General features: G+C 43.8%; 1 protein-coding gene across 1 annotated transcript in view; it reads left to right on the top strand.

Moving 5' to 3' along the window:
• Positions 1–16,753, top strand: part of LOC121719187 (sodium channel protein type 4 subunit alpha B-like) — a 92,367-nt gene that overhangs the window by 53,630 nt on the left and 21,984 nt on the right. Inside the window, exons 9-16 of the mRNA XM_042105012.1 lie at positions 4,173–4,314; positions 4,720–4,917; positions 5,445–5,633; positions 7,831–8,241; positions 8,572–8,698; positions 8,955–9,193; positions 9,758–9,931; positions 13,035–13,391. Of these exons, the coding sequence (XP_041960946.1) occupies positions 4,173–4,314; positions 4,720–4,917; positions 5,445–5,633; positions 7,831–8,241; positions 8,572–8,698; positions 8,955–9,193; positions 9,758–9,931; positions 13,035–13,391 (1,837 nt within the window). The remainder of the gene's footprint in view (positions 1–4,172; positions 4,315–4,719; positions 4,918–5,444; positions 5,634–7,830; positions 8,242–8,571; positions 8,699–8,954; positions 9,194–9,757; positions 9,932–13,034; positions 13,392–16,753) is intronic.

Genomic DNA, 16,753 nt, shown 5'->3' with positions numbered 1-16,753 from the left:
CAGGCTAACATGTAAACTTGGGTCAAGTCAGGTCAGATCAGTTCTGTCACAGATATGGAGTGCAGAAAGGTCATTCTTAATCACTAAATAAAAAAATGGCATTTATTTTTGTAAGGCGCACACCACATATGTCTGTAAATTGCTCAGCCCCAGAGAATCCCTCCTCCAAGGCAATAATATTGCCATATTCAGGACAGTCTGCCCTACACACACATGAAATGCATGTAGAGCTATGAGCTTGCTCTGGTGAGATACATGTCAAAATATAAGAATTTTTATAATACGCTTTTTATATTTTAATTCTTTAAAAATCTAAATAAAATCAATGCTAGTACTAATACATGAAAAAATTAAAATATACATATATTTAAAAAGTAGAATCCATGCAAACATACTTTAAAAACAATTATTTAATACAAATTTCAGGAAAATATAAGTTCATAAAATTAATTTTATATTTCAGTTACAGTATTCAATTTCATTATCCTAAAAACCCAGAGTCCCCTCCATACCAGGATGGTTCGACCCAACCTGTCACATCCCACCCGCCTTCACCTGTCAATCACTGTCAAAACTCAAACGATGGGGTCGTGGTTGAAGCGTAGCGGTAATTCTTGTGCGCTGGTTAGGGGGTACTTGGCTAAAAAAATATTTCACAGGGGGTACATCACTGAAAAAAGGTGATGAAACTGAGAACCACTGATATAGTCAATTAGCTGCCATATTATTGGTGGACACAAGAGTATGTTGTCTAAGTGGATTGGTAGCTTCCAAGATAGGAGGATCAGCCAATCCACATTTTACACCCTATTTTATGGACATCTGTAAGGTGGCACCTAACTGACTTGTTAGTGAAAATTTGGCCGGCTGTGAGCACGTCAGACGCCATTTTTAAAAATGGTAGCAGGCAATTAAGGATAGTTTTGTCTGAAGTAGCTGGCCTAACATGGGACGAGAGAGAGATTAACATATTGACAGTATCCACAAGGAAATACCTCTGGGATTTCTGAGAAACTTTGAATGCTTGTGATGAATGAGAGAAAGAGAGGGAGCGAGAAAGATCAGTGACAGAGAGGGAGCAAGGTTAGGATGGAGAGAAAGAGGAGGATCGGTTAGGGAGAGTGGGGGTTAGGATGGAGGGAGAGAGAGAAGAGGGAGTGATCCACAGATGTGCTCAGAACAGAGCTCTTGTGTCCAGCTGTTTTCCAGACCATTACTAAATTATCTCTCTATCAGATTGACATGAATGTTATGCCCCTGCCCCCTCCCTCTCCCGCAGGCTGTATCCAGTCATCTCGCTCTCTCTCTCTGGAATGACCTCATGCACACACACACTCACTAATACCAATCCTCTGCTGATGGTTCATACCAAAGTACCTCTCTCTGTTTGACTTTCTCTGTTTTACTCTCTCTCTCTCTCTTTACTCTCTCTCTCTCTCTCAGGTCTCACTTTCTCGCTCTGCCTTATGAAGCTCTGACCCCATTGCTGACGATGTAACTTTAGCCCATAGGAATGACAATGTCCATACTGCACTACCAAAATGATAACAAGAATAATATGATTGGGGATCGCTTTCAGAGCAATTTTGTGAGTGACACAAACATTGACTATGTGAAACCATTGAATTGTCAAGGCATTTAAGAAGACATGAAAACATGAAGAATATTTTGGAGGGGCTTTCCTTCCCAGCAGGCAGCCTGATGTCAAATACAAGTCAAGACTTTGACCACCATGTTGAATATCTATAATTGAATTACTACTTTATCAACACAAGCTTGGACTTCCTTGTGCTTGTGAAGAGGTCCAACAAATTTGCAAATGAAGTTGACGTTGAATTTTTGAAGTATCTTTTTTTTGCCATTTTGCATTTATTCAGATAAGACATTGAGGTGTGACAGGAAGCGAGTGGGAGAGAGATGGAGTGAGATAGGGCAGTGACCGCACGTTCGATTCACACCTGGGTATCACTGACCAGTGTGGCGCCTCATGATTCAAACCTGGGTATCACTGACCAGTGATCATGATTATAGTTGATCTGATAGTTATCATGGCCAGTGTGGCCAGACCTCTTTGTTTTACTCCATCTCTCCCTCTCTCTCCCCCTCTCTCTCAATCAACTCTTTACTTCCTCTCTCTGTTTCTCTATCTCTTCTCCATTCCTCTGCTCTGTTTTACTTTCTGTCTGCTGCTGCTACATGTACTCAAAATTTCCCTCCATCTATCTCCCCGTCTGTTTAGCTATTTTTCATCTCTTTTCCTAAGTCTCTCTTTCTCTCTCCTTCAGTGTCTCTCCCTCTGCCTGTCTGTAATGGCCCCAGTACGAGAGCATGTGAGCCGCAGCATTGTGTCGATCTGTTTCTCTGTAATCCTGTTAGCTCTCCCCCTGCGTATCTCCTGGACGTCCCACAGACCGGCCAGTTTACGCCTGGACAGGCTGGGGACTTGCTGGGGACTGGGCTACAGGGGTCATTTGGACTGGTCTCTTAACCCTTAACACACACACACACACACACAAACACTTATAAACACACTACAGGAGCTAAGTTTAGGAGGATCTTTACAATCCTTCTCCATAGTAACCTGTGAGGGTGAGCTTCATGGTTTATGGTTTAATCAGGGGAGAAAATTAAGGGTGATCGTATTGTAATTCCTGGTTGTTTTATGCACTTGTGCAATATAACTCTATACTCTTCCAAAGGACAAAGAGCAGTGAGTTATATCAGCTCTTCCACAAGAGAAAGAAGCTGTGGGTTTACATGAAGGCTTTCATGGTTTAGAAGTGCTGCATGGCTTGGAGCTCAGAGTGTGAAGTTGTTTCATGGTTTAGAAGTGCTGCATGGCTTGGAGCTCAGAGTGTGAAGTTGTTTTTCTGTGTAACTGAATTTTTGACGTGGTGAGTATAGACACCAATATTTTGTGATATCCGCATGACCATGATGTCCTACTGTTTGGGTCCTTAATCCCCATTATCTGTTTAACATGTCCCACAATGTACCGATATTCTGCAATATTCTGACAGGACATTGAAGTCCAGGCACACAGGGGGTCATATAAGACATCATAATTATACTGTAAGGCATATGAATAATTGTCCACTTTCTTATCCTAACATTCAACACATTTCCATGCAGCCAATAAACGGTTTCGAATCAGTTTATTGGGAATAAACCAAATATGCGTGTGTCTTGTAAACACCTTATTCTGATTGAAATAAACCAAAAAACGCCATATTCGGTTTACTAAACCGTTTGCACACCCTAGCATATGTCTGTTTTAAACGGAATATTGGGCCATGAAAATACCTTAAACGGAATATGCTTCCAGAAGGAAGAGTGTTGTAGACCTGAGCATGCTCAATTCACACAGAATTAGGATAAAATTAACCAAATGTCTCATGCACTTTCCTAATCATGGCGAAACAACGCACATACTTTTGGAAAGACGAGGAAACAAACTTATGTAACTTAATTTCATGGAGTTCATCGACGGGAGAAAATGTCGTAATAGCGACGTTTTTAAAAAGATTTGTAAAAAACTTAATGAGGCTGGCTATTGACACACGCCTGAACAAGTGAAATACAGGTGGAAGACGTGGAAGGTGTTTTTTTTACGTCATGAAGTTCGGAGCCTATTTGTAGGCTGCATCGCTGACTTATTTGTAATAATTTCGATTGCTATGTAAACAGGAATATGCTCAAAATGTGACATTCAACTTGCTTGTAAGCAGATTAAACGGAATATTGACATAAACAGAATTTGGACAATAAACTGATTCAATAGGTTTATTCCCAGCATGAAAACATGCTGATTGATTCAAATACTTCTAGAATATTTGATATCCCCGGTGAAATGCTTTTGGAGGCTTTTCTGTTGGTGATGTTTTGTTGCCCAAATTTTTGATGTTAAATAGACTTGGTTGTTGATGTTTTGTTGCCCATATTTTTGATGTTAAATAGACTTGGTTGTTGATTGGCCGCGGTGGGAAATTCCCTACCTATAGCACTAGGAATTTAACACCTCTCCTGTGTCTGTCTGAAAATAGAGGTTAGCAAGAAAACAACTGTAGGCTACTCTAGTCAAGATACTGTAAATCAGTTGTATTACTCATTTGGAACCTTGGCCCATGCGCGATAAAGTATGCATGTTTTGTGCTTTCTCCCTTCCCCTGTAGAAAGTGCCCAGATGGCTTTGACTGTTTGAAGACAGGAAGGAACCCGAACTATGGCTACACCAGTTTTGACTCATTTGGCTGGGCCTTCCTGTCCCTCTTCCGTCTCATGACCCAGGACTACTGGGAGAACCTCTACCATCAGGTACGCCCACACTTGTACACATGTACGCCCACATCTGTACACAGTAAAGTCACAGGTGTGTGATATTATTATTACCAACCTGGCATTGATGAACAACTGGCCAAGTTAAAATATTACAAGTTATTACAAGATCTTACCAAAGGACTGCAGTCGGAAATTAGCTGGCTGGTTAACACATTTACACAAATGTTGATTAACGTGTGTTGTCCTTATTTATAAATAAAAGTGTTTAAGTTGCATAACATCCATGGACCAGTTGACTATGCTTTAAACCTAGTCTTAGAATAACAGATGGGCTGGGCTTAATTCAGTGTACGAAAAACTGGCTACAGAAGAGTCCATTCACCCCACCAAATCACCTTGTCTGTCCCCTTTGTGTGGTGTGCGTGTGTGTGTGTGTTGAAGACTTTGCGCTCGGCAGGGAAGACCTACATGGTGTTCTTTGTGTTGGTCATCTTCCTGGGCTCCTTCTACCTGATCAACCTGATCCTGGCTGTGGTGGCCATGGCCTACGAGGAGCAGAACCAGGCCACCATTGCCGAGGCCTGGCAGAAAGAACGAGAGTTCCAACTGGCCATGGAACACCTGCGCCGAGAACAGAGGGTGAGTGAGGGAGGGAGAAGGAGAGAGAGCAAGAGAGATAGGGGAGGGAGAGATAGAGGAAGAGAGAGGGGGGGGGAGGAAGATGGAGAGAGAGAGGAAGGGGAGGGAGACAAAGAGGGAGAGAGGAAGAAGAGAGAGACCATGTGCAAAAAGCAGAGGAAGGAGAGAGAGGAGAGGAAAAGAGAGATATAATGTATATAGATGAAGAGAAAGCTAGAAAAAGGGTAGAAAGGCTGAAAAAGAGAGTAGAGGATGAGAGAGAGATGTAGAGAAGGAGAGCAAGGAGAGTGAGACTAGACTCAAATGGCATGACAGTAATGAATGCTGCTCAGGTTTTTGGTTTAGGGTTAGAATTAGCTTGCGATGAATGTTGGTTGAATCAGTATAAAGTAGTAATTGTATTGATAATCACAGTATCTGGTAAAAAGCAATGAATGTTTACTGTGTGTTGACATTGTCTAACGGATAGAGTACTTCCCAACGTTCTGAAAATCACGTATCACGTATCCCTTACTGTTTCCCATCAGGCCGCTGCTCGTGCGGCGCGTGCGGCCCAGGAGCCAGAGATGGTGAAGTCGGCCGAGGTGTCGCCGTTCTCGCTCAAGGAGGTGCGGGACCGGCGGATCTGGTCTCGCTCCCACAGGACCCTCTCAGAGGAGATGGAGGAAGAGGGAGAGCTCCGTTCCTCCAAGTTCGACACCTTTGACGAGCCCATGGTAACTAACAGGTCTAGAGACATTTCTAAAGAGATGCTTCCAAAGAGCCCATGGTAACTAACAGGTCTAGAGACATTTCTAAAGAGATGCTTCCAAAGAGCCCATGGTAACTAACTGGTCTAGAGACATTTCTAAAGAGATGCTTCCAAAGAGCCCATGGTAACTAACTGGTCTAGAGAGACGTTTGTAAAGAGATGCTTCCAAAGAGCCCATGGTAACTAACTGGTCTAGAGAGACGTTTGTAAAGAGATGCTTGCAAACAGAGTGCGAATTACCCCACCATAATTGGGGGGTACTGCTCCTTAACTTCTTCTATGACCATCATCCACTACCACAGTGGTCCCCAAACTACGGGCCACGGGCCGGATACGGCCCGCCACCTCATTTTGGGTGGCCCCCCAAAACATGTCCGTAGTATATAGCATCCAGCCCGCACGGGAGTACAACATCGTCAAACTAAAACCTCCGCAATTTCCCCCATTCATTCTCTATGGCGAGTCTTAACAGTACACATGTAATACTCTTTTTGTCCACCGGTGGTTGTTTTGGCGCTGTTTTGCGTTTGCCATCGAAAACGGAATGAAATTAAATGTAGGCCTACCTGCAAACAATGTAAGAGGCCTATGCTGACGGCATCAGTGCTCAAAGTATTTTAAAAGTTTATCAATTAATTGTTAATAACTAACTAACTTCTATTCAAGTCATATTTCTGGGACTTTCTGGGATTATTATTTCTATTTTATTCACTCGTTCAAATGTTCATGAAAACAGTTTACAAAGTTCTCATCAGGTGACTGAAAGTTAGAATGGTGGTCATTTCAGACCACTTCAGCACTTCATAAAATTCTCATAGTTTGAGAACTTTAAATTATTTGTAGGATATTCACAACTTGAGCTGTGTATACAAAGACACAGAATTCAGAGTTCACACATTTTTTAATAAAATATACTTTTGGGACTCCCTGCTAATACTTTTGGGAATGCAAACGTTTTTTTATTAGAATTATTTAATTTTACACTGATATGGCATGATGACAATATAAACACAGCTAACAATGGTATTAAATTGCAATAGCCTATGATTAAATGTAATAGGATATTCAACTAAGGTAGACTGCTGTTGTTCACAACACTAAACTATTTATGGTTACTGATATACTGTAGAACTACTCTCTGAGAGTCTCTGGCCCTCTCTTGGAGCCAGGCATAGTGAGCTGGCCCTCAGAAGAAAAAGTTTGGGGACCACTGCACTACCATATCAATCCCCATCGTGATCGCCAAGTGCAACATGTGTTGTGCAACACACATACAAGGTTTAAACATGCGACAAACTGATAATCAGTAGGCTACAGAATATCTATATTGTTATTATATATCCAAAAGATAACTGTTTTGATCAACTCTCAAAAGTTAGAAGTTAAGTGCACTGAAATACCATTAGTGAAAGTAATACCTTACAAGAAGCCTATTGCCTATTTCATGACATATTGATTTGGTTTATTTTTAGATTTCATAAGACCTGGAGGTAAGATCCAACCCTCTCTAGGCCTACTGTATAAACAGAAACCAATTTTCCATTATAGTCTATGGTAGTCAGTGTGAAATCAACACAAATGTCTAGAGATTCCCCTGTAATTCGAACTATGCTTGCAAAGAGCCGTTTGTAAAGAGATGTATGCAGATATACTGATATCTTAAAATAGGCTACAGCTGAAAAACTCATTAACATTTATTCTTTTAGCTGACACTTCTATCCAAAGCGACTTGCATGTCAATTATATATGGGCCATTCTCCCCAGAAAATGGTTTAGGTAGTTTTCCACCTCTGCTCCAGACAAGCAGAAAATGCTTTTGCAGTGAAAGCTTGAGAAGATAAAGCAGTGATATTTGCGATGCTGATAGCACACTCCTCCTGTCCACCTTGCTTCTGTGCTACCTGTGTGCTATCATCTATTAAAGGATCAAGGGTCAAGTTCAAGCAGGGTGTTCAAGTAGAGCATTATGGCACTATTCCACTAGATAAAATACATGCTTCAGAAATAAGCAAGTAAGTCCTACCACCAGATCAACCACTGAGATCAACCATTTCTTCTCTTCCCCCTGCTCCCATTTTCATGTCTTCCCCATCTCTCCCCCTGTCCCCTCTCTCTTCCCATTCACCCCCCCCCCCCCCCACTCTTCGCCTCGACCCCCCCAGCCGGCCCACCCCCTGCTGGAGGCGCTCTCCTCTCACCCCCTGAGCACGCGGCGAGGCAGCCAGGCCAGCATCTTCAGCTTCCGCCCACGCATTAACTCCGAGGCCGACTTTGCCGACGACGAGCACAGCGTCCACGGCGGCTTCGGTGGCGACGGCGGCCGCAGTCGGGCGTCCTCGGTCGCGCTGTCGTCAGTGTGGGCCAAGCGGCGGACGGGCAGCGTGCGGAGCCGGTGTTCGCAGGCCCTGCTGGCCACGCCGAGCCTCAACGTGAACGGGCGACTCAGCCTAAACCTGTCGCTGGACCAGAATGGTGTGGCCTGTCTGCTGCCACACACACACACACACACACACACGCCCACCCCAACCTCACCGCCCGCCTGCAGCATGGAGAAGGTCAAGGAGGACGCAGAGGTGTGTGTGTGTGTGTGTGTGTGTGTGTGTGTGTGTGTGTGTTTTTTTGTGGTGTATGTATGAACACACTCTTTTCAAGTCTTTCTATGTGTGTGTGTGTGTGTGTGTGTGTGTGTGTGTGTGTGTGTGTGTCCTATGTGGTGAACTGTGTGTATGAGTGTGTGTTTGCGTATTTGTATATGCTTTGAGTTTGTGTTCTATGAGGATATTTAATTCACCTCGTGTGTGTGTGTGTTGTGCACTCACCTGTCTGTTTGTTTGTGTGTTCTGAAAGGACACTATGTATGTGTTGATTCTTTCTTGATTTGTTTGTTTGTTTGTTTGTGTCAGGACCAGCCGTATCAGGAGAGCCCCACGACCCCAGCACCACACTCTCCTGATGGACATGAGGAGGCTCCACCTCTTCGCAGGAAGAGAGGCATGAGCTCCGTCAGCTTCTTCAGTGACGCCATAGATGGTGAGAACACACACACACACACACACACACACACACACACAAAACCACTCACCCACAACTACTGTACATAACGCACATGCATACATTTAAACAATAAAAAACAATCTTACACAATCTTAAACAACTTTAATCTTTACACTTACATCTTCACATCTGGATTATCACTAATCATTATTCTCATCCTTCCTTCCTCTCTTTCTCCCTCTCTCTCCCTCCCTCTTTCTCTCTCTCCTCTTCTCCCTCCTCTGGGCTGCAGAGCTGGCGGAGGCTCAACAGAAGTGCCCCCCCTGCTGGTACGAGTTTGCGCAGAAGTACCTGGTGTGGACGTGCACTCCGGACTGGCTGCGGCTGAAGGAGTATGTGAAGGTGATGGTGATGGACCCCTTCCTGGACCTGGGCATCACCATCTGCATCGTGCTCAACACACTCTTCATGGCGCTGGAGCATTACCCGATGACCGACGAGTTCAACAAGATGCTGACCGTTGGCAACCTGGTGAGAAACTCACACACACACACACACACACACACACACACACACACACACACACACACACACACACCTAAACATGCAGTACTTACACATACAGTCCATACACACACATGGGCATGCACAAACACACACACATGCACACACACACAAATACACACACACACACCTCACACAAACATTCATTCAGCACTGAAGTATTACTCTATGATGATTTTGTGGAAATTGGAATTGGTGATAATATACATGCAGTAGATATGCTTACACACCTCCTTCTCTTCACTCCTCTGCTGTCCTCTCTTCTCTCCTCTCTTCTATTCTCTCCTTTGCTGCTCTCCCTATGGCCCCTTCTCTCTTCTCCCCCTTCTACTCCTCCCTGTCTTCTCTCTTCTCCCCCTTCTACTCCTCCCTGTCTTCTCTCTTCTCCCCTTTCTACTCCTCCCTGTCTTCTCACTCCTCCCCCTTCTACTCCTCCCTGTCTTCTCTCTCCTCCCCCTTCTACTCCTCCCTGTCTTCTCTCTCCTCCCCCTTCTACTCCTCCCTGTCTTCTCTCTTCTCTCCTCTCTTCAGGTCTTCACGGGGATCTTCACCTTTGAGATGGTCTTCAAGCTGATCGCCATGGACCCCTACTTCTATTTCCAGCACGGCTGGAACATGTTTGACGGGATCATCGTGTGCTTGAGCCTCGTAGAGATGGGCCTGTCTAACGTGGAGGGCCTCTCCGTGCTGCGTTCATTCCGACTGGTGGGCACCCCCTTTTCTGTCGCCTCTGGTTTAAACAGACATTAGTACTGGGCAACTAAATATCAAACTGCCTCTTCTGCCTCACTCTTTCTGGTTTAAACAGGCTAAATATCAAACTACCTGCTTCTGCCTCACTCTTTCTGGTTTAAACAGGCATTATCACTGGACATCTAAACCATGTTGATCATATTACTTTGGCATGCTTCACTATACTCAGTAGTATCTTAAAGAAGCATTTTAAATTGGGAAGGGCATGTTTAACATGTCACACTTTATGTACCCACCTCAGTGTATAGGCTATTCTGTGGAATACAGCCAGGTGGAAATCACAGTCCTATATGTTTAGCTAAACAACAAATATTTTCACTGTTTCTTGCTTACTAGGATATAAAAAATCGCAATGCAAGACATAAGTATGTTAAAGCAACACTTAGCAGTATAGGCCCGAAATGTGTTCTTTAGCAGAAGGGCTCCAGTCCTCCCCCTCTGTGATTCATCTGTTTACTGTGTCTCTGTGATTGTACATAATGTTCCATGAACTCTGCAGATGAACACCTGCCCTCTTTCATGCAAATAAGACACAAATACACATGCACGCACGCACACACACACACAGAATTGTATTATCCTACCTCTGCCTAAGCTGCCACGCATTAGTGTAATTGACCAGTGAGCAGTGCCTGATGCTTGGGAGTAAGCAGGTTACACACATTCCTCTGGTGCCACCTCACTCAGGCAGGGAGTACACACAGCAGGCAACAAGAGTCGCACACTCTCAAGTGCTAACTGGCCTGGCCTCAGTGGGTCGTGAGCAGGGGCCTCAGGATTGGGAGGGTTATCAGAGATCATCTTAAAAGGGAGATTCCAATGACATACCCTGAACAAATTCCTGTTATGTGAAATTACTCAGGTCGCTTTCAGTTATACTACTATTGTTATAATCTTTAATATCTTTCAGTTTAGTAAATTGAGACAGCACCTACTAAGCCCTAAAACAAAAAATATAATTTTGAGAGACAAATCACAGTTCCTTACCATGTAATTGAATGAGAATCTTTTATGCAAAGATTAGGTTAGTAAATGTTCTGTGTCGTAGAAGAATTGACATGATTGGTTCAGAGTGACACACTTGGTCTAAGCTAAAGCTAGTTACCTATTTGTCAAATGGGCAAACGGCTAAGATTGCCATCTCCCCCTATAACAGTGGTGTGGTTCTCAATGTGCGGAGCGGGCCCCACTAGTGGGGAATAGAGACATGACAGGTGGGGCGCGATGAACAGAAGGAAACTTATTTTTTTGTGCCTTTCTTTAATAATGCATTTTTTGTTTTTTGACAAGGAATCATAGATCATAGATTCAAAACAAAATAGCCACACACAAACATAGAAGTCATAAACAGACCGATATATGAATCAAAATAACATCTAATCCAACGGGAAATGTAATGTGGAACCAAAACGTGAAAAAATACTTTAACATTACCATTTTGCAGGGTTGATGGGGTCAGGTGGGGCTTGAAAATTCCCCACCTCCAAAGTGGGGAATGACAGAAAAAGTTTGAGAACCACTGCCCTACAGTATGAAAACATGTTTTTTGTGAAATTCCTGCTGGGTGGTTCACCAATACACATGGACGACATAATTTGTGGCCATCGGTAATTCCTGCCTATTTGGCTTGTCTTTTGAAAATAACAAGGGTGGAACGAAGTGAGTATGGTGTAAAATACCACTACTCAAATACCACTAAATTAGCACTCTGGAAAAAAGGGATCCGTGGAGACAGACTGAGATGAGAAGAATCTGATGATGGCCTTTATTAACAAAACCTCCAGTGTACAGCTATGACCAAGCATCAGCTAAGTACAACCAAGCAGGTAATGTGAATGGATGGATGTCCTCTGCAGCGGATAATCCAAAAACCAGGCCTTTGGTGAGAAGATGTGCAAATTCTGAAATCAATTCCTATCTATTGAGCTTTTATACTTTTTAGATGGTGTTGGACACCACCTCTTTTCATAGCCTACGTGATGGCCAATCACCACCAGGTGTCTGCCCTTTATGTAAATGGACAATCAGTGTGCAGTCAATTAGTTATATTGGTGGATGAGTTTACCATATTATCCATGAAAATAATGAGCACCATCAATCTATTAAATTACATACAGCGAGGCCTGGTCTGAACAAGCAGACGTTTTCCTGACCTGAACACACTTTTGTCCTCTGCCTTCGAGTGGATACTGTGATCTCCGGTACGTGAAAGTGGCACACTTAGATTTTTGCTACCCCAGAGCTAACTTGCAATACAACTTGTCAAAGGTAGTTAGCTTCAATTAACAACCGGATTTCCTTATATGGGCAAAGATGGCCGTTTTGGTTCTTTTTTGTAGGCAAACTTTTTGAAGGTCTATGTGCATGACATCATCCTTTGGTGACCGCTTGGTGGTACATTAGTCTTTATTATATTTACCACATAAGCACATGTGGAAAGCCATTTTTAAAGATGGTGGCAGCTCACTGAATTGTGGCTGAATTAGTTATTCTAGCATCAGACATTGCAATGAATGGGGCCAGAACATCTCCAGTTCTATATAATATAATACCTCCATGGCCACGAGGGCACATCAGTTTAACACTTTCCACATGAACAGTCGTCCTTGTCACCAGAGATGTTATAAAAAAGGGAGTTTCTAATCTTTAGGTGAAAAACTGTAATGGCTAACTAGCTTTAGCTAACCAGAAGCTGTTTTGTTTGAATGGCATCCTATGGGATATACGTCACCTAAGCTTAAGCTAGTTAACCATCAAGTTTTATCAATGGGGAAACTGCTAAGCTTGCTAGCCACCCTTGGAGCAGTCGTCCATGTAACCTTGTTGTGAACCACTGTCTGGTGTGATCAAGTGCAGACTAGCTTACTGGGAGAAATATGACATGATTACCTCATGGTCTCTTCAGCCAATTAACCACAGAATCATACATATACGCCATGCAAAAACACAGAAATGACACCAGTGTAATGCCACTTGCTGACTGACTATGTTGTCAGTGTGCCAAGTGTCAGCAGGCCATTCATTTTCACTTGTTTTTTCCTCTGCTGTTTTGTAGCTGAGAGTCTTTAAGCTGGCCAAGTCCTGGCCCACGCTGAACACCCTCATCAAAATCATCGGCAACTCGGTGGGCGCCCTGGGCAACCTGACCCTCGTCCTGGCCATCATCGTCTTCATCTTCGCCGTGGTGGGCATGCAGCTGTTTGGCAAGAACTACCAGGACTGCGTGTGCAAGATCTCCAAGGACTGTTCGCTGCCACGCTGGCACATGAAGGACTTCTTCCACTCGTTCCTGATTGTGTTCCGTGTGCTGTGTGGCGAGTGGATTGAGACCATGTGGGACTGCATGGAGGTGGCAGGACAGCCGCTCTGCATCCTTGTCTTCATGCTCGTCATGGTGATCGGCAACCTGGTGGTGAGTGAGTCACGTTGCTGTAACAGCTTGCTGCCGGAGCTGCTGGAATAGTTTGCACAGAGAGTACTGGCACAAACAAAGAAAGCAGTTTCTTAAAGGCCACTGTGTTTTTGTTGGGATGTGAACAACAGGGACGTTGTTGGGATGCACCTAAGTCAAGCTAAAGCTAGTTAGCCATGATGATTTTGTCAATGGGAAAACTGCTAAGACTTATATCTCCCAATGTTGTGACATTCTTGGCATGGACTGTGTGATCATGTGCATACTGGCCTCGGTAAGGAGGCAGGACACTGAGGATGAGGATTACACTCAGCTGTGGCTACATTATCTATTTTTTGCAACATGGGTAGGCATGGTCCTTTAGGGATGGAGTGGGCATGGTGGTCCTTTAGGGATGGAGTGGGCATGGTGTGGGCATGGTGGTCCTTTAGGGATGGAGTGGGCATGGGATGGGCATGGTCCTTTAGGGGTGGAGTGGGCATGGTCCTTTAGGGATGGAGTGGACATGGTCCTTTAGGGGTGGAGTGGACATGGTGGTCCTTTAGGGGTGGAGTGGACGTGGGGTGGGCATGGTCCTTTAGGGGTGGAGTGTCTGGCAGTGGTAAAATAAGTGGTTTGTGGACTATCATCAGTCATTTTTGCATTTCTCATCAGACACAAGGCACTGAGTGTGTGTGTGAACTCAGTTGCCCTTCTCTCTTCTGAGGGAACGCGGACTACTGGGATTGGATGCTGTGTGTGTGTTTGAGTGTAGAAAATCACCTGTTGTGTGTGTGTGTGTGAGTGTGTGTGTGTGTGTGTGTGTGTGTGTGCATGTGGTACGGGGGATGTAGACCCTTGGCTCCATAGCCAGGGATATGTCTGTGTCCAGATGTTGCCTGGCCCTACAGCTGGACACTAAAAAGTCTAATTTAAAGAGAAGGGATCAAGATTGGCTTCCCAGAACTGACACGGTTTCATTCACTCACAATACTCTCTCACAGCAACACCTGCAGGGGGGAGGGGGGGGGGGGCAAATAGAATCAACATTACTGTGTCAGTTTCGGTCAGTTTTTTGTTTTTTTAATTAATGCATTGATTATTTATGCATTATGCATATGATTATATTTTTGCCACAATACTCTGCCATTGACACTTATGAATTGATTGTTGTGTTATTATCAGTGGCGCAAAAAGTGGGTATGTGCTATATGCGGCGCATAGGGGCGCAGCTCCATGGGGGCGCCAAAGCGATAGTAAAAATAAATAAATAATATATTTGGTATTTTCTATATGTAGCTACTGCTGTCTGTTTCTAAATCATTTCAACATTTTCTCAATGTTCTATAACATTTTAGAGGACTAACAGGCTACAGTAGGCGCCCTATCTCATAAGATTCCATCATAGAATTTTGACATAGAAGAGGGAGTGGGGGCGCCGTGAGCGCTGGGCGAGCAGATAGGCCTACGAGTAGTGAGTTGCCGTCTATGGAAAAAGATGGATACAGCGAAAAAAAGCTGCTGACGACTAAAAATAGAAAAAGAAAGAGGGAAAAGGAGATGGCATGTCAAAGGATGCAACAGCAGTTAAATAAGTGGACGGTGAAAGGCAACAGGTAGGATTTAAAGTGATGACGTCTGTACTTGGAGGCTTGCAAATATGAATGTTAAAGGAGAATTCCGGTGTGATATTGACCTTAAGTGTGTAGAAACATGATACAGAGTGTGAACGTATGTCTCATAGCCCATCTCGGCTTGTCCCCTGCACTCCAAAATCTGGCGCTAGTTAGCCGATGCTACCAACAGCTTTTTCAATGGTGGTGCTTCGGCATCGGGCTAGCCATGCAAATAAATCACTGTTTTACACCATTTACGAGGCTCAATGTATCTCCACACTTCATTGGTAGACTTACTTCCGAGGGCCCTGACATTTAAAACGAGACATTGAGAACTTTGAAAAAGCACTGGTAGTTTACTTACAAGACGATTTATACAGACAGTATCTTCATGAAGTTTAGCGTTTGCAGCCATCTTGAATTTAGTCACGACGAGTAAGAATGAACAGGTATGATAAGGGATCAGATTCCAAAAATAATTACGTGGAAATGCATGGATTCCAGTTGCTGCTACTAGAAGACGTTTTGCCGGACCAGATAATGTAAAATAGTGGTATTCTGGAAATAGATATACATGGACACATTTGAATAAGAGCAAGGGTCTGTGTTCACCTGGCAGCTCTTAACTCGGTAAGCGATGGTGGCGATCATGTTGGAAGGCCAAGATATGGTGACCCTCTCCTCCCTTGATTGGAAGTTGTCAAGTAGTGTTTTTAAGGGAGCAGACACACACACACACACACACACACACAGAGAGAGAGAGAGAGAGAGAGAGAGAGAGAGAGAGAGAGAGAGAGAGAGACCCAACCGTACTCAGAACCGTACGGGGCTGAGAGTAATCATAGTACAAAAGTTAGCTCAATTTGGTTGAATTAGCCAGCCCAGAAGTGATACCAAATGAAGAGCCATTTGTGAGATCCGGCTGTTATTGCTGAGCCAAAAGATCTGGTTCTCTACAAAGAGCCGGAGTTCCCATCACTAAAGATTACCCAAAGCTCCTCCTGCTCTCAATCCCTTGTTTACGGACTGAGAGGACGAGACTGAAAGTAGATATTGTTGTTTTACTCTCACACACACACACACACACACACACACACACACACACATACAATATATTGCATGAATAGTATAAATGTAAATTATTTAACCTAAATTCTCCTGTAAACATACTGTACACAAAGGCTTTAAATGCAACTCAGGTGGCAGGTTTTGGATCAGGATGGAGGTTTTCATTAGTCATACCACCAAACAATGAATATAAGGTACAGGTTTCCCAGTGTCTGGTTGGCCTTTGTTTGTGTCAGTCAACTTGTTGTGAGGCATGTCCTTGGCTAGGATAGGTTCACCTTGAGAGGAGGAGTGGTCTGTCTGGAGGTCCTAGCACTGGTTGGTTCTCTGATGATGAGAAAGGCCAGAGGAGAACTGGCTTAGAGGGGACGTCAGGGGGGCACATCAGCATACAGATTATTGGTTCCAGTATTGTTTTGGTTTGTTTTTTTGTTGGCCTGTAGGAATGCATGTCTTTAGAAAGGGAGGTGCATGTTATTTTGCCGCGCAGTGCTCAAAACCATCCCTGATAAGATGTAATTTTGATGTATGCTCCTAATGAAGGATTCCCACCCAAGGCCAGGGGTTCCATACTCATAGGCCTACATACCATTCAAAAGTCTGGAGTCCATAAAAACATATATGAAGTGAGTTTCCATCGATGATGATGAAAAACTGAAAAAGGTACTAAAAAGGTACTACATACTGATGAATCTTCGT

This window comes from Alosa sapidissima, chromosome 1, assembly GCF_018492685.1.
Source record: "Alosa sapidissima isolate fAloSap1 chromosome 1, fAloSap1.pri, whole genome shotgun sequence".
Lineage (NCBI taxonomy): Eukaryota > Metazoa > Chordata > Actinopteri > Clupeiformes > Clupeidae > Alosa > Alosa sapidissima.
Note: the sequence above shows the minus strand (reverse complement) of the source record. Positions and strands in the feature narration are given on the sequence as shown.